We start from the raw sequence: 27,010 nt of genomic DNA, 5'->3' as shown, positions 1-27,010 counted from the left end.
TTTCTAGTTTCTACAAAATTAAACACGATCATTCCTTTATTACCTATATTATTATATTTTATATCTAACTGCCACATTAGCCTATTGCTAACTTTTCAAGAGTTTCTAGATTAGCTTGAACGAACTGATCTCTTTTGTTGTTTTGTTGTTATATTCGAATTCTGTTCTCGAATGTTTTGAGGCAGTGATTTGATTTTCTATCTTCTGTTTGAATTGTACACAATTCTAAATTCCTTCAAAAATATAAATTATCTTATACATGTGTAGCTATCACAGGAAAGTTCATCAGTGTGATAGAAAATTACATTACTCAATCTATAAATAAAAAATCTGCTTAAAGATGATTATTCTGTTCTATAATACATACATGTTAATGAAAATGTTTCTTTATTTTCTTAAAATTATTATGCATTACTATATTATACAAATGTTTGCAGATAATTGTTCCATAGCTGTGTAAATTATAGTAAACTTTTAATAATGAACAGATTTTCAAAACAAAACTTGACAAGTATGATTAAAAGCAGATTATCAAAGAACCACAAATTTTAATTATTTCTGTTTCATAGATGTCGCATGAACACTTGTTTGCTAGCTTGATACGTAAATTTAAATAATGTTTTACCAAAGTAATTTATTGTGTTTTTAATTTGTTACGTTTTAGTAATTCTGACACTATGAGATCTTTCTCAGATAAAACAGAACTAACATATATCTAAGTGCATTTTTATAATTTTCAGCATTAAAGAGATTTTGTTATAAAATCTGATATATATAAAATTTAAAAGATATACATTTGTCATGTTGAATCCATAATTATCATTCATGACAATATTATTAATTTATTTTGTAGGATTTTTCCTTAGAAATTTAAGAATTGTGTTTAATCCAGAAGTACAAGTATTCGAATCTCAAGATAGATGGATTTAGTGTTAAAACTTTTATTAAAATAAGTAGAAAATACTACGAAACACTGATAAATACTTCACGAAATTAAACCATTTACTTGAAATCAGTCTACATTCTCAAAAAATTCCATAGATTTTGTCAATAGAATTTAAAACTTTAATTAAATGAATTACGGCACAAGTTTCGACCTTCTTAGATCATCTTTAGGTTAACCTGAATATAATCTAAGAAGGTTGAAATGCTGTTCTCACTTTATTTTAGTGAAAGTTTTAATACTCTATCTACTGTCTTGAGATACATTTTACTTCAAGTGGGTTTCTCATCATCACGAAGGTATTAGAATCATTAACATTACATAAATGGGTAGTTTTGAAATTATCATTTTATCAAATCACCTGTTAATATATTCAGCAAATAGTTTTCATAAACCCCAGTTAAATCAGTATAAGATGATGATGACAAAGGAATGATAAAGCCAAAACAATTAATTAAATAATTATTTACAAGCATTTTGTTCTAGGCATTCTAAATCACTTTTTTTATACAGCGGTATGTCTGCGAACTTACAATGTTAGAAAAGGGTTTTGATATCTGTGGTGGCCACAGCAAATATAACCTTTGCAACTTTTTTGATTAACTACAAATAAATAAATATTTTTATACAATTGTGTATTCCATTATAAATTACTAATTTTATTTGAATTGGATTCAGCTATGGACGATAAAGAATCTGGCTCATTATATAGTAAACATAAACGTAACATTTCTGTTAATTCATTTAGTTTTAAAGTTATTAATTTCACTTTTAGAGAAATTTTGTACAACATAAATAAACGTAATTAATATACTTTGGGAATTATATGTTTTTTGTTTTTAAAGTATAAGTGGGAAACAGTTTTAATACTTGTATAATACATTTCAAAATAACTCACCACTGGTTTCAGCTTCTTTTAGAAGACCAAAACAATAATATATTTATCGAATATATGTACAATTATTCAGAGCTTTACCAAAATGGAAGTTCTTACGTCTTTATTCGTTTTTATATTTATTTTATAAATAAATTACAGAAAATCACTCATTTGTCACTCATTAAGCCAGTGGTAAGATAAGCTCTATTTATTATTTTGCATTACCATTCATTGAAGACAGAGAAGTCGAAGTCAGTCTCGTTCACCAAGTCTAGAAGCAAATTAATTTAAGTCATCAGTAACCAGCGTTTCTGGATTAGCAGATTTTCTTCAGTTGTAATTTGTTTCTGTGATGCATGTCGTGAAAGCTCTCTCACACTTAAGATTTTTTTTGTGAATTGGATTGGTAATCATGCCCATACAAGTCAAACACCATTTAAAGATATATTTTGCAACCTTATTATTGATACTAATCAGTTTCAAACATTCAGTGCCTTATTTTTTCTGAGACATAAACAAACTCAAAACAAGCGAAAAATGTCGTAGTTCATAAAATTAATATATGTATTATATAATTCATTTTAAAACACTGGTTAATAGTAAGAATAAACATACACTTTGAAACCTATAATAGTCCATTGATTTCAAATAAGATATAATATATTTATTCTGGTACACCATTTTACGACTTTCTGTCTCATTATATCCCTAAATTAATTTATAAAGTTAGTAAAGTTATGAGATATGCAAGTAATAATCTTATAGGAATTGTTCTACTCTTTTCGCTCACCTATTTATGCATGTATTGTTTTTTTACGAAAATATTAAGGATTTTACGATCACCTTATTCTAGTTTTATCTTGTTGTATTTTAATGAAGACGCTTAACATTTTATAGAATAAACTTCTGTCGCATATCAACCTTTTTATTTCAACTGTATCTTGCTTTGGTTTATTTTGAATAATATAGCAAGAAAGTAACTAAGAAAAGTTATGCACAGAGCAAGTTGGATAAGTTAACAATTTTTTTGGACAGCAAAATTAACTTGTTATTCTGTCTTTTTCTTCAGTCTGTAATTCCCCTATTTGGCCAAGCCAATTTGATATTGCAAAGATAAGAACCTTGCATACACATTATGCATAGAACTCTGATTACACAAGTTAAAAATATACTTGTCAGATACATCAATCCAGAATATCTTGAAGGCAACATCACTGAACTTGACTACAACAATGAATCCTTACACAAATCTGATGAGGCAGTTTCTATTGGAAATGCTGCTAAGCAATACATTGTTAAATATGAAAAGGACCCGGACCTGATCAGCTTCTACACCAGTGTCAAGAAATACTATATTGCAGCTACAAATTACATGATGAAACATTTCCCTCTAAATGATGAACTTCTGATTCATGCAGAGGTTGCTGATCCAAAACTGAAAGTCAGCAAAGATTTCTCTTTTTCTACGATTCTTCACAGACAAGTATCCTGTCCTTGTCAATACACATGAGCACGACACTATTGACAAGTTGGAAGGGCAATAGTTGAACTATCAAACTGATACTTTCTCAGAAACTGTCCTTCAGTTGCATGTTGACAAGTTTTGGGTTCAGCTATCTACAGTTAAGGATGGAAATGGCAACCAGAAGTATAAAATTCTGTGTAGGGTTATGCTTGGAATTCTTACAATCTTCCATTCTAATGCTGACAGTGAAAGGATATTTAGTTTAGTGATTAAAAACAAAAGCAAGTTCAGACCAAACTTGAGCGCCTCAGTTTTGAGCACTATTATAACACACAAGATGCATATGCAGTCAAATGGACAATGTTATAACTCCCAATCATCCAGAGATATTCTCATGAAAGCAAAGGCTGCAAAACTATTACAACAAGTGTCACAAACATGATATAAACTAGTCTTTACACAATCAGTGATGTTGAGAAATTTATATGCAAAAACGGCTCGTTTCGGTTGAGAAAATATTTTACATAGAAGAGCGAACAACGTTTCGACCTTCTTCGGTCATCGTCAGGTTCACAAAGAAAGAGGTAACTGACCGGAAGCCGACCACATGTCTGAAAGGGGTTGTGTAACTGTGTGTCGAAATGTAGAGGGCGGTATTAGATGTTTGAATATATAATTTTATTTATTTTATTATATTAATATAGGTATAAAGGCGTTCCTTTATATTGGTTTATTTTGGGTTTAAGTTGTATAAGTAAGGCTTCTTTAATTTTGCGTTTGTTTATGTTTGTTTATTTATTTAATATTTGGGTGTTTTCTATGGTTATGTTGTGTTTATTTGACTTGCAGTGTTCGAAAACGTGTGAAGGTGACTTTTTATGTTTTTTGAATATGGTTTCCATTTTTCTACTTGTTTCTCCAATATAGAAGCTGTGGCAGTTATCACATTGTATTTTGTAAATAATGTTGGTGTGGTGTTTGTCAGTGTAGTTTTTACATAGTATAGACCTCAGTTTTGTGCCTGATTTTTGAATAAATTTGGTATTAACTGGAATGTCATATTTTGTTACTAATTTTTGCCAAATGTTGGTTATTTGTTTGCTGATGTCAGGAATGTATGGTATACAGCAGTATATGGTTTCGTGATTTTTTGATTCCTGAGATATATTTACTTTAGTTGGTTGATTTTGCTTTCTGTTTAGGTGTGTGCGTATAATGTTTTCTACGGTTTCTGGAGGAAACTTATTGATGTTGATGAAGTATTGTTTTATTTTGTCTAATTCATCATTAATTTTATCTGGTGAGCAACTAAAGTAAATATTTTCTCAACCCAAACGAGCCATTTTTGCATGTAAAAATAGTCCTTACACAGGCTTTTTCTGCTTACTGTTTGTGCATGTTCAATGTTGCTTTACCAGTATGGTTGTTACTCTGAACTTAAATAAAACATAATTTCAAAAGAATTTTTTAAATTTATTTATTAAATACACAAAACTGTCATAAATGAGCAATCTATGGCAGTAATAAATAATAATAGTTATATTTATAATATAATAATAAACAGCTTAGAGACATTGGTCAGGCCTAGTAGCTGCAAATTATAAAGGGCTCTGTCTACAATCATTACGCTCAGTCATTTGAAATAGTTGGCATCTGTATTTAGTGAATCAAACACAGTTGTCCTGCTCACCTCTTTACATTTTCTGGAATTCTAATTATGTGTAAAGATGTCTTCTCAGAATTATTTTGAAATTCCATTATACACCTTAGAATGTGAAATATTTATGAATATAAAATATATATAATTTACCTGGCTTTCTAACTAATGTTTCAATAGTTTAAAATTATCCAAAACATTTTCCAAGAATATCTTTAATTAAAAAATCTAAATACTTAATTTAAAAACCTGATATTTTGTCTATGAAAATTGTGTAATGTTTATCAGTAACAATTTTGTAAATATGTGTATACATTACCAAAAATGTTGGTACAATTACTTTCAAAGATAATTTTGTGGTTACAAACTGGATGGATTCCACCCAACCTGTAATGGAAGGGTTAAAAGTGTGGTTGCTGTTGACAGAATATCTAATCAGTGTTAAAGCCTGACAATTACAAAATGTTGTTGAAATGTTATGCATTTATAATTGTACTTTATTAAAATTTTCTTTATCTGTTGAAACTGTTTTTGAATTTTGTCTGATTCATGTATTTATGTATAAAAAGTATTTATTTATGATTATGTATCATAGATCTCTTGACAAAAAAGATTGGTCACCTGCAGTCTGTCATTTTATTTCACTTTAAATACCACTGCTAAAATTAACTTTCTAAAAATAACTCAAATGTTGGCAGGAAATAGATAATAAAGATAATTAACAAAAAAAACAACAATGGAAAACCACCTCTCATGATACAAGACACATACTAGAAAATACAAGCAGCATGAGAAAACCCCAAAGTCATAAGTGCATCAGGACATGCAACCTACTCCCTAGGTGTCATATCAGGTAGAGAAGCTATTCTGAGTAACATAATCTGTATGTCAAATGCAGACAAATATATACTTAGTGGCTAAGGTTCCAAAACATGGTGTGGAAAATGTTGGTTCTCATTAAGAAGAAATCAAAGTTTAATTCTTTTTTTTTTAATGGTGTGTAAAGTCCCACAGGTTTTTTAGCTGAGCAAGTACTTGAACAGTTAGGATAGGATCCCACATAAGTATGCTTTCCATCAGTTTTGTGTAAGAAACTGTAACCCAACTGTTTACTAAGCAGAAGCACCATTGAAAAATATTTCTGATTAGTTGTCAGGATATAACTGTAGATCATGAAAAAAATGTTGAACTTTACAGGATGGAATGGAGTTTTTGCTCTGACATAGCACAGAATGAAGCTTTTTATTGTGCATTTGGAAGAAAAAAAAATTTTATAAAATCTTCCATTTCAATGTTATACTGTTCATCTGTATTATAATTAGCTTTGTCAATGTTATAAAGAAACTAAAAACACAACTTTCATATTTTTTGTTTAAAATTGATGATTGTTTAATTATATTTTGATTCTAATATCTTACTCCAAATATTTACAATCATTAGAGCAAGAGAATAAATAGAAAGCAAAAACTCTAAGATGGATATTTTTCGTGCTATGTTTTTACTTGTGTACTAAGGCTCTGTGTCAAATCTCATGTTAATTGATAGCAAAAAGGTTAAAAGATAAATTTTGTTTGTAATATTTGCATTGTATCAATCGACAACTGACTTGTCATAGATTCAAGTTATATTTCTAATTCTTGTATAGTTCTAACAACATGTAATATGCAGGGTATAACAAGTTTTATTGATATTAAAAATATGACCATTCAATTTTTAAAATTTCCTAGTTATTAATTTTCATGTTTAACAAGTTGCAGTATTACATGTTAAGCAATACATTACATAATAAATCCACACTATAGAAGTTTTAATATTTTTCTTCCATGGAAGTTTCATTTTCCATCTTTATTCTGCAGGAAATCCTTCATGACCCAGGACGTGGGGCTCCACTTGCCAGAGTTATCTTTCGTGATCCTTACCGCTATAAGCTGAGAAAAGAGTTGTTTCTTGCAGCTGAAGGAATGTATACAGGACAGTTTGTGTACTGTGGGAAAAAAGGTAACAGTTTGATAATACTTGAAATTGGTTCTTTTGTGTTATGTTAATTTTCCAATCTTTCTTCAGAATTTGTTTATTTATAAATACTTTCCTCTTTATACAACTTTTTTTCTATAAAAACTGGCTCTTTGATCTGTTCTTGTCAGTTCTAATTTGCACTGACAGTTTTAGTTCCTATTATTATTTTTCTTTATTCATGCTTACAACATCAGACACCCCTATATTTGGAATCAGAACATTCAGATTTGTTATTTACTTGATACTATATACTATATATGTATGATCCTAAAGTTTTAGCACAACTAAGCCAGAACAGCTATCTCTTAAGTTTTGTAATCCATTTATTGCTATTCATAAGCATATGGTGATCTGATATTATTATTATTACACTAGGAATACTTTACATAATAAACATTTGTTCTTTGTGATGACATTCAGGTTCCCAGTATTGTTTCTTTGTCTCACTTCACATGATGGGCTTTTCTGGTGTATGAATATCTAACACTGTGTACTGGAGCATTTAGAAGCATAAGAAGTGATAATTCAAATTGCTCACAAAACTGTTGTAGTTATAATGATGGTATTTTATTTTGTATTTTCTATTTCTTCTGATAATATCCAATGTGAAAAACAGTTTACTCACTTTGAAACACTATGTATCTAAAGTTTAGTGAAAATAGGGTTCTTAATATCCAAAAGTATAAGAAAGATTTCCTGCTTTGTTATCCAAATTTGTATGATGCTGACTGAATAAGTATCATACAGGGTTGAAAAGTACCTGCAAACAAGTAATCACATATGTATGATTATTCAGAATTCTCTAATAATTATTTGTTTGCTAAATAAATGTTGTTACTTTTATTTTACTTGGAAAATAGACATTCATTTTAATGTGTAGGCACTGTTTTAATGTAAATCTTGAATTTCATTAATTGTAAGCCCATTTGTATGAAGGTCAGCAGGGATGTAAAAAATATCCCGAAAAGTGTTGAATCAGATGTTGATTTTTCCATTGATTCATATAATCAGATAGCAACCCTCACTCGTAGTGTTATTGTATCATCTAGCTAAGTACTTTTAATTCCAGGAACTGGCTCACTGCCTCTGAATTATGATGGATCTCTGAAATGCAAATATAACAAGAAAACTTTCTAATTCACATATGATTATTGTGCCACTTTGTTGTTTTTGTGGAATTTCATGGACTGGTAAAGTGGCCTTGATGGGCCAGTAGCTGAGAAGTGCAAATCTAGATCACCAACTTTAGACTAGCTTCTAAACAGTAGCATTTCCCTGGTATTAAGAAATAGAGCCATGGTGGTTGTAATATAGATTGTTATGATGTAGTTTAAGTAAACATCTTGTACAATCATAATTTTAACACTGATGTAGGTGGTTGTGGCAGCAGCAGTATTGGCATGCACAATCCAATTAATAATCTCAGCAGAGGATTGGGGTGTAAATTACAGTTTTCACAGTGTATGTTGTCAGACCAATCATTGAATATAAGTAATGTTTCAACCATTATTGTGTTGTTTTCCAGCTTGCCTAAATACCCTGGTGTTGTGCAGAAGACCTCATTAAGACTGGGTGTAGCAGATATGTTGTTGGACATTTATTATATAATGATCTTTAGTTTATTACAGATGTTCTAATTAATTATAATTTTAGAAATAAAAGGTATCTACTCAGTGGAGCTGAACTTTTAACAGCCCTCTAACTTGTCTACCTCTGTAAATCCTTTTACATGGTTAATTTTTCATTAGTTTTACATTTCTAAGTAATAGCCTGTTGATGCATGTGAAATGTTAAAGCTTGGAGATTTATATTTCAATTAAAGGAAATTTGGCATTACATGATTTGGATTGTCTAGTTTCTTCTGTGTATATGAAAGGACATGTGGAAGTTGTAGGTTTACACAAAACTGTACAAAAGCATTTAGGTGTAAGAATTTTTCTTAAAATATGTCATTGTTTTTGTTTGTTTTCAGCAACTCTTCAAGTTGGGAATGTTCTGCCAGTAGGTACTATGCCTGAAGGCACAATCGTTTGTAACTTGGAAGAGAAGACTGGAGATCGGGGCCGACTTGCACGTTGTTCTGGCAACTATGCCACTGTTATCTCCCATAATCCTGAAACCAAGAAAACTCGAGTGAAACTTCCTTCTGGTTCTAAAAAAGTGCTACCATCAGCAAACAGGGCTATGGTTGGTAAGTAATTTCTTTATTCTGGTAGTTTTTATAATTTACAGTGCCACGTGATTAGTGGAATTAATCATTGGGTTCATTATTCAATTATAGTTACTAATTGATTATTTTTACATGATTAATTTTCAAGAACATCTTTGAATTTTTATTTAATGTGATTGACATCTTCAAACTTTCTATAAGCAGACACCAATTCTAGAATGTGCAAAAAAGTTTAAACAAATTCCTCTTAAAGATAATCTAAGACTTTTATTTATTAAATCCCTCATGTAGAACTGATCTTCCTATCATCAGTGTTTTTTTTAAAATATGCATTGATCCCAGCATGTATTTTTTGTAAGTTAAATAAGCTTTAACCCTTTCTCCACAGGTCAAAGGCCATGTCATCACTTTTATTGACTTGCATTCAAAATTTTATTGAACTTCTATTTTGTGAATTTTTGTCAAATTTAGTATCAAATTGTAGATTATATTTTCAAACATTAATATTATGTGTGTGTTAATTTCCTAATTTATAAATGAATATCAAATGAAGACAAATGGGCTTAAGTGTATCATGTGATATGTTGAATGCAGCTCTGTTTAAAATTAGATGTTTATGATGTCAGAATACTAAGTTTTTATAATTTCATACAAATTAGGGACTAAAGTTACTGGTATTATCAAGCTAGAATATAAAATAAGAACTCGTGTCTTTTTATTTTGCTGAAATCTGGCTTATGTATTGAATCAAACTTAGTGGGTCCTATTTACCTTTTTCAATTTTTGAAAATGGTTCCCTTAAACATAAACTTCAATATACAACATATAAATAACCAGTCAACAGCTTAGAATGCTCCCCAAGCTGTTGTCTTGGTCATTTTAATCTTTAAAAACATTTCCACATTCTTTTGATTCAAAATTTAAATGAGATAGGATGTATTTAGTCTGCTCAAAGCTTCATATTTGTTTTAAATCTAAGTATATCTTAGTTATTATATGTTGCAAAATAGTACTCCACTAAAACACATGGAAGACTAAAGGTTTGTTTTATTTTACGATGTGTAATCAGAGCACATGGGCTCTGTCATTGCAAGTAACATAATGTTAGCTTGGCTTGACTGGAAAATCAGTATAGTAAAAAATAAATGTATATGTAAATATATTGCATGTTTGTATTTTTGTGTTATAATGTAATCATTCTGGCACGAAACAAAACCATAATTTATGTTTATTACCTTTTTTGTGATGTTTATGAGGTTGGTCAAGTGAAAAATCCCACAGATTTAGAAAATAATATCAAAATAGTCTTATTAAAAATGTTTGAAATATATTTAAGGTTTTAGAGATTATGCAAGTAATGAGAACTTTGGGGCAGAATAGTTTTTCAATTGTAGCATGAAAGCACTTTGCACTCATACAAGTAACAAAACAAACTATTTTCACAAACAAATATTTATTTAAAATATTGCATTAAAAATCTATTTGTATACAAAATACTTGTAATCTTTACTAAAAGTCTACCAAATGTGAAGATGCACAAGCTGTATCAAAAGTTAAAGTGAAAATACTTAATGTGTGCAAATGTATAGATGAACTTCAGTATGTTATACTGGGTCTGCAGCGAAAGAGTTAATTAGATAATGAAAACATCATTAGGAATAGTAACAATATTCTAAATTAAGGTATACCATGGGTTCTGATAGAAATAATTAAGTTTCTAGCCAGTTAATTGTTTTTGGAACACTCAAACATAAAATGAAAAGGATTTCAGTCATCAGAATATTTTGCATTTGCTAACTGTTTGCACTAAACCTAACTAAGCTTATCTGACACCTTTCCATCCACTCTGTGAGTGTAGTATTTTGTAACATACAGTCACATTTCAATTATTATACATTATGTATGTGTATAATTATTACTATTTAGAAATAAGTTATTAAACTTATTTTTCTTAAAATACAGAACAATAAATAAAGAAGTAAAGCCGACAATTATCTCTTCTAGCTATGATCTCTGAATTCGATTGCTGCTGAACAAAGGCTGCTAAGCCTTTTAAAATTTTGCACCTGGAGGATACGAAATGAAATATTTGTTTAGGTTATATATATACACAACCTTGAAATTTTGGTTCAAAAGAAAGGGATAGTCTTCTAAGAGATTAAAATTGCTAGGAAAACCACTAAGGGTATCTTCTAAATTGTTGACTGGTTATTCACGTGTCATCTGGTGAAGTAAGTTTATATAAGGGACCATTTCCAAGAACAGAAAGAGATGAGTGGGGTCACTATGTTTGACTCAGTACATAAGCCCCATCTCAGCAGGTAGGAAAGGTACGAGGTTCTTGTTTTATATTCTAGTTTTGAGTTCCTAATTCCTATAAAACTATTAACTTTGTATCTTGTGACATGAAACATCTAATTTGAACCAATGCTATATTCAACATACCATGTGGCTCTATAGAAATTGATATTTAGGTGTTTTCTTTTAATATTTACTGTTATATTAAGAAATTAACTAATATACAGTACTAAAAAACTACTTGACATAAATTAGTTAAGTAGTAGTTCAATAAAGTTTAAATGTAAGTCAAGAAATGTGATGGTGTGGTCTTTGACCCAGGATCTGGTGTGATAGGGTTACTATGTACATAGATATTTACAAATATAATCTCTTCACCACATCTGGCATAGAAGGATTGTAATTTTAAATTTTTTTTATGGTTTTAAAGTATGTGTGTATGATGTGGTGATCTTAAAATTAATGCAAGTTAAAAAAATATTCAGTACAGAATCATAAGTATTGTGTCCTTTTTGCTGTTAAATTATGTACAAAACAGGATTATCAATGCTGCAGTTATTGAATGGAGAATAAGACAAAAATAAACTTTCACATAGCAATAGTTACATGGGGCTAAAATTTAACATGACAAAAATATATTAATTTTGATAATATTTCTGCTGTTTTTAAATTTTCTGTTCATTTTAAGAATAGTTTTATTTAACTATGTAAAATTGAGTAGCTTTGTTTCTACACAAATTGGAAAAACTTAATTTTGTTTAAACAACTTATAAGTGTTCTTTTAGAGAAACTGATCATACAGAAATACCGATCATTCTATCTTCCCAAATGGTGTTTTATAGAAATATGTAATTTAACGCTTTCCTGAATATATTTCAGGTATTATCTCTGGAGGTGGACGAATTGACAAACCCATTTTGAAGGCAGGTCGAGCCTATCACAAGTATAAAGCCAAGAGAAACTCTTGGCCTAAAGTCCGTGGTGTTGCTATGAATGTAAGCCATTATTACTCTATGTTATTTAAAGACACAGCTGTGTACTGTAATCCTACTGATCAGTTTATACAAGTTATTGAATGAAAAGAAGAGAATTCCAATTTTCAAAGAAAATAACTTACAACTTAATTCCATTTCATCATTTATAAGAAAATCATGTTTAAAGCATGTAAAACAAGATTGTTTGCATTACCAGGTTGTGTATGTAGCTTAGAATATGCTGACATTCTCTAAAAGTGTAAAATACTAGCACTTCTGATAGAAATTATAAACCTTTATATTTGTGGAAGCAGCTTATAAGTGTTATTTTGCTCAAAAGAAAATTTATAAATCTAAAAGTAAGAAGGATTTTGCAGTCTTTACTCATATGGATTCAAATATGGTCCTGCAGAGCTACAAGCTAAACACACACTACCAAAGTGTGAGGTACAACATATTTTGTCCACTGCTGGTACAGTGGTAAGTTTACAGATTTAAAATGCTGAGATCAGAGGTTCAATTCCCTTGGTGGATTCAGCAGATAGCCCAATATGGCTTTGCTACAGGAAAATACATATACACACACAACATATTTTACCACTTAAGTGTTAAAATTTGTGATTTTGTAATATCTGAAGGGTGTTTTTGTATTGGCTATTTTGCATCTGGAATTTTTCCTTTCTTTTCACAGCCTGTTGAGCATCCTCATGGTGGTGGTAACCATCAACATATTGGAAAAGCATCGACAGTCAGGAGAGACACTTCAGCTGGTCGTAAAGTGAGTAGTCTTAATATTACTTCTAATGTTAACATACGCATATTGTACTACAACATTTATGGAATTCAACGTTGTGAGTACTAATAATTGCTGCTTTGATGATTTCATACAACAGAAAACTGTGTTGAACTGTTAAGAGGCTGTTTCTGAGCTGTTTATTGTAAATAGTTATAAAATTTTGCTTGATTCTTTCAGAGTGTAATTTTAAATATTTTTTCAACAGGTTGGTCTTATTGCTGCCAGGCGTACTGGTCGTATCCATGGTACAAAGAAAGATGCAGCTAAGGAGGATTAAGCTGGACTAGCTGTTATTGCAGAATTGTACATGGTTCAATAAAAACTTCTAATTCATTGTGTATTTCTAGTTTGATTGCATGTTTAACTTTCCATTAGTTTAAAACTAAATTATTCAATTCTGTAACATCTTCATGTGTCAGTGGGACCTTTTATTTAATTTTAGAAAACTTTGGTTTTGCAATCACATGTCACCTTTGTCTTCCTTAAGTACAGGTTTAAGTGGCAGTTCTTGTTTTATAACTTTTAAGACATTCTACTCCTATAAAATAATTTTTAAATGAAAGTGCAAGTTGCTATAGAAAGTTTTTATTTTACAAAATTCAAGGATCAAAAACGTTTTCAAGTAACAAACTAATTGTATGTAGACTCAGTAATACTAATAATTTATGGACCTAAGAATCATCATCATCAAGGTGTCTTCTGCATATTGCATTTCAACTTTATGAAAAGCTATTTGGAATATTGGCTGCCTAATAAAATTTAGTATGGTGGAAGTTTGCAAAAGTTTGGTCGTGAAAGAATTGAATTTTAAGATGAAAAATGCTAAAAGAATGTGTTTGCTAATTACGTTAACCACTAAAGATATGCATGTGGTGGTTTGTCTACCTCATGGTATTTTTGAACTGTATAAATATTTACTCAATTGAATCTAAGCTGATTATATGCGACTACATGGTACACTGAAAAAAATACACCGTTCTATAACTATCACATTTGTTAATGCAAGATTTTGATTTTTTTCACCAGTTTGTGATTTCTATTGGGCCAGATCTTTTTAATAATAAAGCCCATTTGCCATAATAATTAAGTCATTTAAGAAGCATTTTTTTGTTTTTGACTCTCAGATTTATTTTTCATTTGAGTAATTTTTCCAAATCATTCTTTGTTTTGCAAATTATTTGCATTTTAGTCTGAAAATGTTGTATTAATCTACATGTGATCTGAAATTAATGATGACTGACTCCTAGCACAGCAGATGCATAGTGAACAATTACATATATTGCACGTCAAGACTGAATTTTTATTTAATATAAAAATAAGGTTTTAAGTGTAATATATAACCATGCATATCTCTATACGTGTTTCCAAACATCAGTATGTAAACTTGTGTACTCACAATTAGCGGTATTTGTTATGGAGCCTGAGTACACATAGGTTTACATATTTGCATTCTATATTGAGGTGTTGTTAAAAATTAACAGTAAACTTACCTTCCATTGTATAAACGAAATGTTACTGGTATTATAAACAAAACTTAAATTTCTCAGTCAAGGAAGATTTCATGTCTTACACCTTTATGTCTTGATTGCACGTCACAGTAAGGTTAATAAATTTTTTATAAAATTGAAAAGAAATTAATCACGTTTTTTGCACCTAACAATTTATTTATGATTACATTAAAATACTTATTTAGAAGTAACAAACTTCTGTCCTTCCATTTAAAAATATGTATATATACCTGCATTGACAAGAACCGTGACAAATATATCTAATAATTTGTAGAGCAATGCTTTCCAAACTTCCTTGTACTTCTACCCTATTATTAGGCATCAAGTTTCCAGCATCATTAGCTACTAGTACTTTCATCGGCTAATTTTCAAAGTTTTTTAATCGAAGACAATTGTAATTGGCTTCTTCCAACCCTAATTCACTGATGCTATGACCCTCAGTTTAGAAATTGTCTTAAAAGTTTGTGTAACCCAAGGAAAGGCTACTTTTATGTGCATTTGCAAATCACCACACTTCACAAATGAATTGCAAGAACAAGATCACAGTAGTTAAATAATGTATTCGTTATACAGTAAGTAGTATTCTGTATTAAACGCATGTAATTACATTAATTTACTTTCCAAATAAATAAAATCAAAACCAGAAAAAGTATTGTAAGTACACCATTAAAAAAAAACTAAGGATAATATAGAGTTGTAAACCTAAAGATGACTTAAGAAGATCGAAACGTTGTTTTGTACTTTATTTTAAGTTTTAATTCCCATACCAGTTGCCTCTAAAATAACTATAATACAGGGTGATGCTAAAATGGTTTACGGCCATGTTTGAAATCAGTACTGTTAATCCCACACAACATCACTGTCCGGTTGGTTTTAGCAGTATTTGTAGTATTACGGTTCTACAGACTTGTTTTTGTTTTTTTTAATCGTTCAAGTTATTGTGTTGTGTGGCACAGTTTTCAACTGTTTTTATAGATCCTCCAAAGAGAAAAATTAACGGTGTAAGATGAGATCGTGCAGGCTGACCCCACTCATCTATTGGGAAAAGATGCATACTGTAGAAACCACATTTCAACTGAAGCCAAAGGCTTCTTCAAAATATCCACTGGGCCGATGAGATATTATGAATACTAGAAATCTGTTTAAGACGTAAAATATGTAATTTTGAATATTATTTTGTAATTAACCATGGTAATAGTTATTAATTCTCACGTTACACGAATTGGATTTACTCCCATATTCATAAAACACGAAATGTTTTATTAAAATTCAAAGTAGCAGTAATACAAAGTAAACAAATACACAATAAAATTCTAAAGACGCTGACCAGAGAATAATAAAACTCATTTCCGATATAAAATAATACTAATATTTTCCTTTTACGTAATGTTGACACTGCTACTAATGCTTTTGAAATAAAATCCTCTTTACCCTGAACGTGACATTTGGTCTAAATTCGTTGACAGTTGAACGAGTGTGAAACATTTTGAGGAGATTGTATCTCAGAACAGCTGGAATGGGTATTAATACTTATTAAAACAGAAAACAACGTTTCGACCTTCCTAGGTCATTTTCAGGTTAACAAGAGTTTCAGGAAATTCTTCACCTTAATCATGAAATGCAACATAATTAAAAGTATACATATATAAAGAGGAACAGAGAGGCGGTATATATCATCTAGTGTTTTTATTTCGGAAGTGGTCAGAAAATTTTGAATCTGTTACATGCGTAGCCTAACCTGAAAACTTGTTCTGGTAAGACTGACCTCTGACATACGTCGAAAACGAGTACAGTTGGTTTTATCATTCCTGTTGATATAACAGCCATCGGCAGTATAAACGTTTGGCGGATTTATTTTACGATCTGTGTCATCTATTTTTGAAAACAGTGTTGCGTAAACTAGAAAGTTTGAGGAAGTATATGAAAACTATATATATTTTTTCTTGCTTTAATTTGAAGTTTATTTTATTCGAACTTTTAACCTTAACATTTCCGGTGTAAACAGGTGTGCATATATATGTTTCTAATAACACTTTCCTAAGCTATTTATGCACGAATATTATGTGAGCCCAAGACTTTATTGTAGGAGCAACAGTAACATACAAGTACACAAAAAAGATTATGTAATAAAAAATACCAATACTGAAACTGATACCATTAGTTAGTGCTGCTGTCCTATTTATAAGGCACAAATATTACGTCAAGCACACTTAACCAAACCCTGGAATAATAAAATATTTTTTTATTATTTACCACAAAACTATGTAATACTAATGTAGTCACGGTTTGTTAATACAATCAAGTACTACTCTGGTTTACCTTAATCACTTTCTAATTCTTGATGCAACTTGAGTTTGTACTCAAATACATGAAATAAGAGGTTTAAATGCTTGTTACATATTATTAACTATAGAGATAGGATTTCCAATTTTGTTGTTTAAAAAAAATACCATTAATGATTACTACACGAGCTAGTAAAGGGTAAGGAATGGGTAATATACAAATTGTTAGCGTTTTTTGCAATGGTTTGGAGTCGCTTAGTTAAGTAACACTTTCGATTTATGATCGCTGTATTATAATTATCGGCAAAAGGACACTGTACTACTACATTAACTTACATGGTCAACTAAAATATTGATATGATTCACTGTTTATGAATGAAAATAGTACATAAACTATAACAATCGTTGTTATCCATCGCACGAACTATTTTTTGTGCAGCTTTATTCAAAAGTCGATGGTAAGTTTGGCATTCCAATTTAGTAAGTTATATCCCGACAATCATACAATGGGAAAAAAAAGGTTGAATAAGCTAGACCCTTGAATATTCACCAAAAATAATCAGTATTATAGTTACAGATTTAATTAATGTGACGTAAAATAACATAAAAATTACGATTTGGTGATAACGATTCTCTTATTTATATCTTTTTTTAGGTATATTGAAACTCATACAATATCAACCATTATCTTCACCAGGTAGAAAAGAAAGAATATGACAATATTTAGCGATAAAGTAAAGAATAGAAAACAGCAAAAATGTTAAATTCACAGACTGACTCAAAATTTGAAAGCCAGATACAAGAAAAAAGTACTGTAAAATATTGTCTTGAATTAATTTTCAGCATAAAACTAGATACGATAGATAAAGTGATGGAAATGTGATAAACCTTCTGTTTACTAAAATGGACAAATATATTCTATTCTGCTGCATAGTTTGAATCTTCTCATTCTAAGGGAGGAACGCCCAACATAACTACCAAATTTAATCGGCAGAGGGCAGGTACTACACTGTACTTTACACAGAAACTTTCAGGAATCAGTTAAACGAAAAATTTCACGCTGTAAAAATAGAAATTCTGAACCTTCTACTGCCTAGTTTTCTTCGACAGTATTAAGAAAATAAACACCCTCAGTGTATAAATAGAATATTTATAGCAGGCGTTTATTGTTTTGAAACAAACCTAATAAAGGGTAAAACATAAATATCATTCTCTAACTCAGGATAATTGCAACAAAATAGCTTTATTATTTACGCAGATATTTTCATTATCTTGTGCATTTAATCGCAGGAGAGGCGTTTGAAATGGCTCATGTATTGTGATTTCAACTTAGTCTGATAAACATCCAAATAGCTGTCCAATACTCTGTATGATAATACATTACTTTCAAGGTCATTAGCCAACACTTTTCGGAGCATTCTAACTGTTAAGGAGGGTTTAGCTTACGTTGTCTTGAAGATACTTAATTGTATAAGATTTATTGTTGCACAAAATGGCAGATTGTTATAGTTTTATGACATTTCAAAGATAGTGAGTTATCACGTGACTCAATAGTTAAGCATCAGGCACATGCTCTAATTATATTCTCCGAACGAGTAGACACTTAAGAAATAAATGCAGATGAAGCACATAATAAAGAGAAAATATAAATTACAACAATTCGGTTGTTATCGGAATGAAGACCTTTTTTCTTTAGGTTCGAAATTTTAATTCCAAAAACACTGGTATTATCGGAATTTTTATTTCGTGATGCATCTAATTTGATCTTATCAGTTTTCCTAGTAAAACAATGGCGTTGTTACTGGAAAAACTGCTAAACAAGCATATCACAACATGCATAAAAAGACGAAGAAAACAATAACAAAAATGTATTATTCACAATCGAGTTTTTATCCCATTGATTTTGACGAGAGATAGAAATAAGATAGTCATAAGGATTTTAGAGCCTCAAGTCAACACTCTTGGCGGAGACCCATAGAAAGCGAAACTTTTTGTAATAAAGCATTCTAAGGTTTAACAGGGATAAAAAAAACACATCTCATAACACGTGAAATGATATTTGTTAAAGGAGTGTGCTTTATAATTTATCCTATGAAATGTAGCAAATTTTACTCTTGTTATCTGTTAATATGAAGCGATTTGTATGTATCATCAAATCCATGGTTTGTACATCCTTTAACTTCACTTTTATGAAAATGCATCGAAAGTCGGAATAGTATGAAGAATTGGGACGAAAAAGTCGTCTTTCTTTTACCAGGTTTGATATATATTCTTTTTTTTACACTTTCTCTCAATCACCATTTTGGGGGGGATAAGAGAATATCCTTGCCCCTTTACAAATGTTTAGAAGTTTCGCCCTATTGGTATTTCAGTCTTCTCGAACATAAAATATAGGAGGTGGAGAGGTAATCACTACACAAAAAAAAAAAAAAAAAATTCTTAAGTTGTACAATAACTAACTTTCGTAAAACTTTACCACTGCAATAGCAATTTTTAAAAACTGATGTGAGAGAGAAAAGAAGAACGCAGTAAAACGTGAGACTCGCTATATTTTGTGACAACGAGGCTTTTTGCCCAATATTAGAGCTCATCACGCCGCTGGGATACAGCAGACACACTAAATATATAATGGTCGAGATGCTGTTTATTAACTACTTAACCAATAACCGTTTCGGTGTGAATTATATTAAGTTGGCACATCCTAGTTTTTTAGGTTTATGATTTTTAGTAACATCTTATTATATATTTATTGTTGCACCAAATTATTTGTTATTTATATTATTTAGTTAATTTACTTCAATTAACATGACGCGTCTTTCAGAAGAACTGGGGTACTTGTAAGGGTCCAGTGACACAACGTCAAGAGGAGAATATTACAGTAACAATTATAAAAAAAAATATGAGTGGAAGGAAAGGAGACTAAAAATATAGCAACCGCACTATATCTGCAATATCCAGTGTCAACGAAGCCTTTCAACTGGGCCCGTCATGGCGAAGTGGAAAAAACACTCGACTCATAATCTGAGAGGAGCGAGTTCGAATCCTCGTCTCATCAAACATGCTCGTCCTTTCAGCCGTGGAAGCGTTATAAATGTGACGATCAATCCCGCTATTTGTTGATAAAAGAGTGGCCCAAGAGTTGGCGGGTTATGATGATGACTAGCTACCTACCTTCCCTCTGGTCATGTAGCTTTGCGCGAAATTCAAACCAAACCTTTCATCTAATACTAGGGGTCACAGGGTGGCTGAAATATGGCAAAGTATTGAACAAAATGCTATATATGTCATCTTTTAGTTAAATAACAACTGTTCCGTTCTATACCTGAAAAAAAAAAATGGATTTTTATCCAATTTTTGAAAAACATTAATTCTTATTTACTGTTTAATGAACGTTATTTCGCAAATTATTTGTTATTTACTGTAAATATCTTATCAGAGTTTCATAACAAAATTTCATTTTTAACGAGACAACCGTGTGTAGTTTAAGAAATAAGAAGATAAAACCCTTTCCCATCTATGTATTTATCTTCGTAAACAGGTCACACAAAAAGGAAAAAAATATTACCATACAGCACAGTAAAAACCAAGCTCGCAAATGGTGTCATTACACTTGTTCAGTTTAAAGGTGTGTAAGTAAATCTTTTCCCTGGCTTTTTCGGTTAGTTCATGTCTCTTCTTTCCTCTGTTCTTTAAAGATGGGGCAGTAACCTCTAAGGAACTGGCGCTGAAATGGGAATGATCTGTACGGAATTCCAGGTCAAGTTTCTTCCGCGTTTACGCTTATATTTATTTTAGCGATAAATAGTTTTCATAATTAGGTCAGTTAAACTATTAAATTTGAAATGTTTTATGCTACAAAACTAACACATAAGCGTGCATGTGAAAACTGATAACGACACGAGAAGCGAAATCAAACTTGTGCATTCATTTCCTATAGGAACTGAAATTAATTAGTTGCAAACAAATCTCTATTTTATGTATGTAGATATGTTTCTGAAGCTATAAAGCCCAAGAATTGGGAAATTGGATGAAAATACAGTTGAAGCTGCTCTTTCTGTCTACGACACATTAAACCAGCGACTTTGGTTTAATAAATATTCTGGTCTTGGTTATAAAAGCAAGGTTAATTAATACAGGTAGTTTTATATTATGGCTTTTAAATAATTTCTACTTTCATAATTAAAAGACTTATTTTTATGGTAAAAAGGGATTTCAGCTTACAGTATTAACAGAATACAAAACTTAAAGTTACAACGTCAGTTAAAGATTGGCATAAATGTTATATGAATATATTAAAAATATAAAAGACTGGCGTTTATTTTACATTAAAGTAAAATAAACAATTATAAGGTTAATTTGTTAAAGAATTTCAGTTAAATTTCTATTTCAGTTAAAGGTCGTTTCTTAGAGTATTCTAAGCTCCAAGAAAAAAAAAATATAATACAGTACTCGTATTTATAGAAGTCGTGCATTTATAAAGACTAGAAACCAGACCCCCAGTGGCAAAACGGTATGTTTGTAAACTTACAACTCAAGAAATTGGGTTTCAATACCCATGGTGATCATGGTGTAGCTTTGTGCTTAATTTCAAACAACTAGAAACCATAGCTAATATAATGGAATAAATATATTTGACTGCAAAGAATAACATTTTACAGACTAAAGGGAAAGCAGCTAGTCATCACCACCCACCGCCAACTCTTCCCACCAAAAAATTAGTGGGATTGACCTACACTTTATAACACCCCCACGGCTGAAAGGGCAGAGATGTTTGGTGTGACGGGGATTCAAACCCGCGACCCTCAGATTACGAGTCGAGCGCCTTAACCACCTGGCCATGCCAAGCCGAGAAAACTAGGACAGAGCAGATTATTGCTCACACAAAATAGGTTCATGTTATGTTTAATTCAACTTTTGAGAAATTTAAACTTTCAAAATTATCGTACAATGATTGCGAATTTGCGATATGCGTGTAAGTTTAAACATTTAGTGTAGACTTGGATCACGAAACAAGATACCAACTGTAGTTTTTGTAGAGGCCTGTCATGGTCAGATGGTGAGGGTGCTCGACTCGCAATCTGAGGATCACGGGTTAGAATCTCCATCACACAAAATATGCTTGCCCTTTCAGCCATGAGAGCGTTTTATGTTAGGGTCAGTCCCACCTTTCGTTGGTAAAAGTGTAGTCTAAGAGTTGGCGGTAGAGTTGGTTATGACTAGCTGTCTTTCCTCTAGTCTTGCACTGCTAAATAAAGAACGGTTAGCGCAGATAACCCTCGTATAGCTTTGAGCAAAATTCAACAAATAAACATAACGCTAAAAAAACACCTTTAAGAGCTGACGTTTATAATTAAAGAAAACTTTTAAAATAACATTTTTAAAATGCTTTAAAATTTTATAAATAACCAATATTTGAGCGTTATAGCATCTTCATCTTTTTAGTCGTATGAGTTTATCTACATTACAGAAATGTAAGCAAAACCGAGAAATTATGGATAAATAACACGAGTTAATAAAAGCAAAAATTGTGTAAAGGATAATGTCAGGTAACTCGACAAGTAATTCGAGAGTCGCGGGTTCGAATTCCCGTCACACCAAACATGTTCCCCCTTTCAGCCATGGGGGTGTTATAATGTGTTGGTCAATCCCACTATTTGTTGGTAAAAGAGTAGCCGAAGAGTTGGTGGTGACGACTAGCTGCCTTCCCTTTAGTCTTACACTGCTAAATTAGGGACGGCTAGCAAACTCTCGTGTAGCTTTGTGCGAAATTCCAAATACACCAAATCAAAATTTTAAAATCCTAATGGCCTTACTAGATGCTACCTGCATATTCTTCTATGTGGAAGACAATAATTAACTCACTTAACTAATTAAGTACTCGTGTCTTTAAATTCAACCCAAAAGTATATAAAAAGGGGAAATGTGTCCTATTTCAGTATTTTATGAAATTTTCTTGGGATAAATTCTAAAATAAAATATTTCATATACATGGTGGGAAACTTTCCAGTTACCTAAATCAAAATTAAGAATAGTATGGAGAATGCATATTGCCTCCCATGTTGGGAGTGAAGGGGTAGTATAGCGGTGCAGGTCTCAACAACGATTCACCTATTTCACCCTGGATCACCTCAAGTGACCGTGTCAAAAACAAAGCATAGAGGGCAAATATACAACAACCTTACAGAATATGACAGGAAAGGTTAGATCCGAATGGTAACTCTCTATAACACTCTCAGAGGGCCCTAAGGGTGTGTGTGTTTTCTTATAGCAAAGCTACATTGGGCTATCTGCTGTGTCCAACGAAGGAAATTGATCCCCTGATTTTAGCGTTGTAAATCCGCAGACTTACTGCTGTTCTAGCAGGATACAGCTATAAAGGTGCATGATAAGTTTGGCTTAGATCGGCCAAAATGTGTAGGCGTATGAAAGAGACAGCCTGATCATACTTTCATTTCTTATGTACACACAGAAAAAATTACCTTCTTAATATAAACTTGGTGTTTTCATTAAATCCTGTCCCAAACTTCTCGAATTACCGTTACGTAATTTAAAAATAGTTAAAAAATTGTTGTTATATGCAGTACATTAACTTTGTGATACTGTGAAAGATTATAGTTCTAGCTTCCTCTCCCCATCCCAGCGACCCAGTAAAAAATCTAAAGATTTATAGCGCGAAACATAGGTTTTGAATACCTGCGGTGGACACAAAGCAGATAGTCCATTATGTAACTTTGTGCTTAAGTGAAAATAATAAAAAAATAATAAAACGCGAAAGTCAGGGTTTGATTCCCTGTGGTAGACAGAGCGTAGGTAGCCACTTTTATAGCTTTGCTTAAAGCATACACCAAACCAACACTCAGTACGACTGATTAAAACTTCTTAAAACTATTTATAGTGGAAATGCAGTTTCTTTGTTCCTCTCGATTGATTTAAAATTATCTCATGTTCAGGCATAACAAATCATCAGCAACTTATAACTGCTAATCAGGGTAAGGGTAACCAGTCTCGTGTTCAATCGTATTTTGCAACTCGAACGTTGAACCTTCTTATTCGTAGCAAGATGTGCTTACTAATATGCTACGACTGGAGATATTGCAGATAAATTATACTGTTGGGATAAGAAATAGTATAACAACATGAGCTGCATAGTTCTACAAACCTTTTTTTCTTTTTCTTTTGCAAATTAATAGGGAATCTTCAATAGCCGCGGCTGTAATTAGACCTCACATCGATCAAGAGATAGAGCTATGAGCTAAATGTTTGTACTTGAATAAAATAAAACAAAAACAAAGATGGTGACTTTGAGCCGCCATGTCGTGGACTAAAAAATATTAATCCGGTATGTTTCAGTAAGAGTTTTTGTATTCTCCACTTGGTTTGCTGTTTTAGTAAGCCACTATACTTATCTTTGCTTTATAAAAATGAAATGTGTTAAAAATAGCTTTCTGACACCACTAAAACTTTACTATTCCTCTATTGTTTTAAATATAATTCGACTTTTACGTATTTTCAGCGTTCAAATAACTTATATCGTAAAGAAGATTGTTTTTGTATGTCTGTTTACCCATGAAGAAAGTTTTGCAAACTGTAAAACTCTGTTCGAGTTATTGAAATCCCCATAAAATGACTCTGGGATAAATCTGGGGTCTTGTAGTGCAAATAATAGGTTTGTCGATACACGAGGAGACAAGAGCACAGATAGCAATGTATACAGCTTAACAACTCTTTTTTTTTTTTTTCGTTCTCGCACAATATCATTTACACTTAATATTACATAACATTTTTATTGCTTTATATTTCATCATGTTTTACAGTTTGCAAACCTAAACATTCTTCAGCTGCAAATGGTCATCAAAAGGGAGTTTTTAGTTAATGTTTGTTTGTTTTGAATTTCACACAAAGCTAACACCCCCCCGGCTGAAAGAGCGAGCATGTTTGGTGTGATGAGAATCATTTTATGGGGATTTCAATAACTAGAACAGAGTTATCAATCATCAGCATAAATCGTTTGTAGGCATAACCTTTATTCCGACGTAATGATCTCAAGTATAATTGCAATAATAAGAGTTTTCTAAATGTAGTTGGCATACAAAATGTTATTTTTAAGCATGCCCCAAACAAACTGAAATGTGTCGATAAATTGTGGAAATAGTTACAAATTCACACCTTACGTTGTTTTTTCGTAATCATTCTTGAACGTTGAAAGACATAATTTTCTGTAAAATTCTAAAACTTGACCTCGTTCTAAAGCAAGGAAGGATTACTAGATGAAAGCATCTTCTGTTGCCACACAAAAAAAGTTCTTTAACTCTACCCGTTTGACATTTCAATTGACCTGGAAACAACAGAAAAGGAGGACAAATGGTAATAAAACACTGTAAAACACTTAACTTCATCTATGGGGTACTTTATAGTGAAAAAATTTCCGTAGTTAACTTTGACAGATAAAACTTCTGTAGTTTAATTTCCCCCTTCTGCGGATAAGCTGAAATCAAGCTTAGTAATAAGCTGACTTGTCTTGGATTTGGTTTGGTTTTTATTTTCGCGCTAAGATATGCGAGGGCTATCTGCGCTAGCCGTCCCATAATTTAGCAGTGTAAGACTAGAAGGAAGGCAGCTAGTCATCACCACTCACCGTCAACTCTTGGACTTCTCTTTTAGCAACAAATGGTGGAATTTACCGTAAAATTATAACGCTCCCACGGCTCAAAGTGCGAACATGTTTGCTGTGACTGGAATTCGAACCCACGATCTTCAAAATTATTATTGCTATGAACGAATTTGTTTTCCGTATTTAAATTTATTGGAACTATTTAAATTAGTAAGTTCTACATTATTCTATATATGCAAAAACGGCTCGTTTGGGTTAAGAAAATATTTTCTCAACCCAAACGAGCTGTTTTTGCATATATATTTCTCTACAAGTGGGTTTTCTCGAAATCACTGATTATTATTTCTACATTATTCTCTCATATTGGACGGAACCCTGGTAAAATGCTTTATCCTTTTTTCTTTCTTTGTCTTCATTCTTTTGTAACCTACATTGGTTAAACCTATTAACAAGTTGTTGTTGACTTTTATACTTGTTCCTTACTTGAGAAATGAGTTGTTTTCTACTGAATAAATTTGCATTGGAACATTCATGGAACAATGACCTTTATCATAAGAAAATTAGGTTTAAGCAAATAAGATGTCGTATAGAGAAAAGGAAGGCGTTGTCAAAAAAGGATTAATCATTCTCCCACTAAATAACAAGACAATGTTCCATAACAACTTTTAAAAGTCTTTTCTCATCTTCACATTGATGTGTTTAACACTAGGTACTGTTTAGCAGACTACTGTTAAATTCTCATCTTTATGATGTATACTGCATTTTTATCTATCAGTTGGAGTTAAACAGAACAATTTTAAAAGATCTGAGCAAAAACGTTTAGCTATTCAATTAAAAAAAAAAACTAAAAATATATGTATATCAACTTTTTTGTTCTTTTTTTATCCTGATTTATATAACAGTTACCCTGATATATAAATTTCAGTTAATAATTAAATATGGAGTGATATTTATACATCAGCAATATTCAAACAGCTTGATGCACAGATATAGATGCGAATTTCGGAGCTAGCTATTTGGTTTGGGATTTGTGCAGTACTAGAAACTGTTCCCCACACTTTAAGCTGTGGGTGGGTTATGCAAGTGACAGTCAATCTCTTTAGGTGAATAGTAGGCGGTATGGTGTTGCTGACCACAGGCCTTCCCTCTGGTCAGTAGCTAATAATTAAGGACAATGGCAAGTAGCCACACAATTCTTAAGTAAGAGGAACAGTGGAGCAATCTTATGTTTATTAGACAAAAATGTCTCCGATTTCAATAATGGAATATTTAGTGCGTATTTTTACTTGTGACAGAGAGAATTATGAAGTATATAGATATATACAGCGTTATGTGTCACAAGAAAAAACACATCACTGTCCGATTGGTTTCAAAATCTTTTACAAAGTATTCTGTGCGGTTAAATGAAATGAG

At 31.4% G+C, this 27,010-nt stretch overlaps 1 protein-coding gene across 1 annotated transcript; it reads left to right on the top strand.

The window, feature by feature from the left end:
- The first annotated feature begins 6,750 nt into the window (after nucleotides 1–6,750).
- RpL8 (ribosomal protein L8) lies at nucleotides 6,751–13,536 on the top strand. Its single transcript, XM_076514455.1, has 5 exons — nucleotides 6,751–6,940; nucleotides 8,931–9,149; nucleotides 12,306–12,421; nucleotides 13,092–13,178; nucleotides 13,402–13,536. Exons 1-5 carry the CDS (start codon nucleotides 6,766–6,768, stop codon nucleotides 13,471–13,473), a joined length of 669 nt encoding a protein of 222 aa, XP_076370570.1. The 5' UTR covers nucleotides 6,751–6,765; the 3' UTR covers nucleotides 13,474–13,536.
- Nucleotides 13,537–27,010: the final 13,474 nt, after the last annotated feature.

This window comes from Tachypleus tridentatus, chromosome 7 (genome assembly GCF_004210375.1).
Source record: "Tachypleus tridentatus isolate NWPU-2018 chromosome 7, ASM421037v1, whole genome shotgun sequence".
In the NCBI taxonomy this organism is placed as follows: domain Eukaryota; kingdom Metazoa; phylum Arthropoda; class Merostomata; order Xiphosura; family Limulidae; genus Tachypleus; species Tachypleus tridentatus.
The sequence above is the reverse complement of the archived record's forward strand: the minus strand, read 5'-3'. Positions and strand labels throughout refer to the sequence as shown.

Bases quoted from the DNA above. Each gene is read 5' to 3' on its own strand.
- RpL8 (XM_076514455.1), top strand. From the start codon at position 6,766: ATGGAAGTTTCATTTTCCATCTTTATTCTGCAGGAAATCCTTCATGAC. The intron at 6,941-8,930 runs GTAACAGTTTGA...GTTTGTTTTCAG, and splicing joins TGTGTACTGTGGGAAAAAAG to CAACTCTTCAAGTTGGGAAT. The intron at 9,150-12,305 runs GTAAGTAATTTC...AATATATTTCAG, and splicing joins AGCAAACAGGGCTATGGTTG to GTATTATCTCTGGAGGTGGA.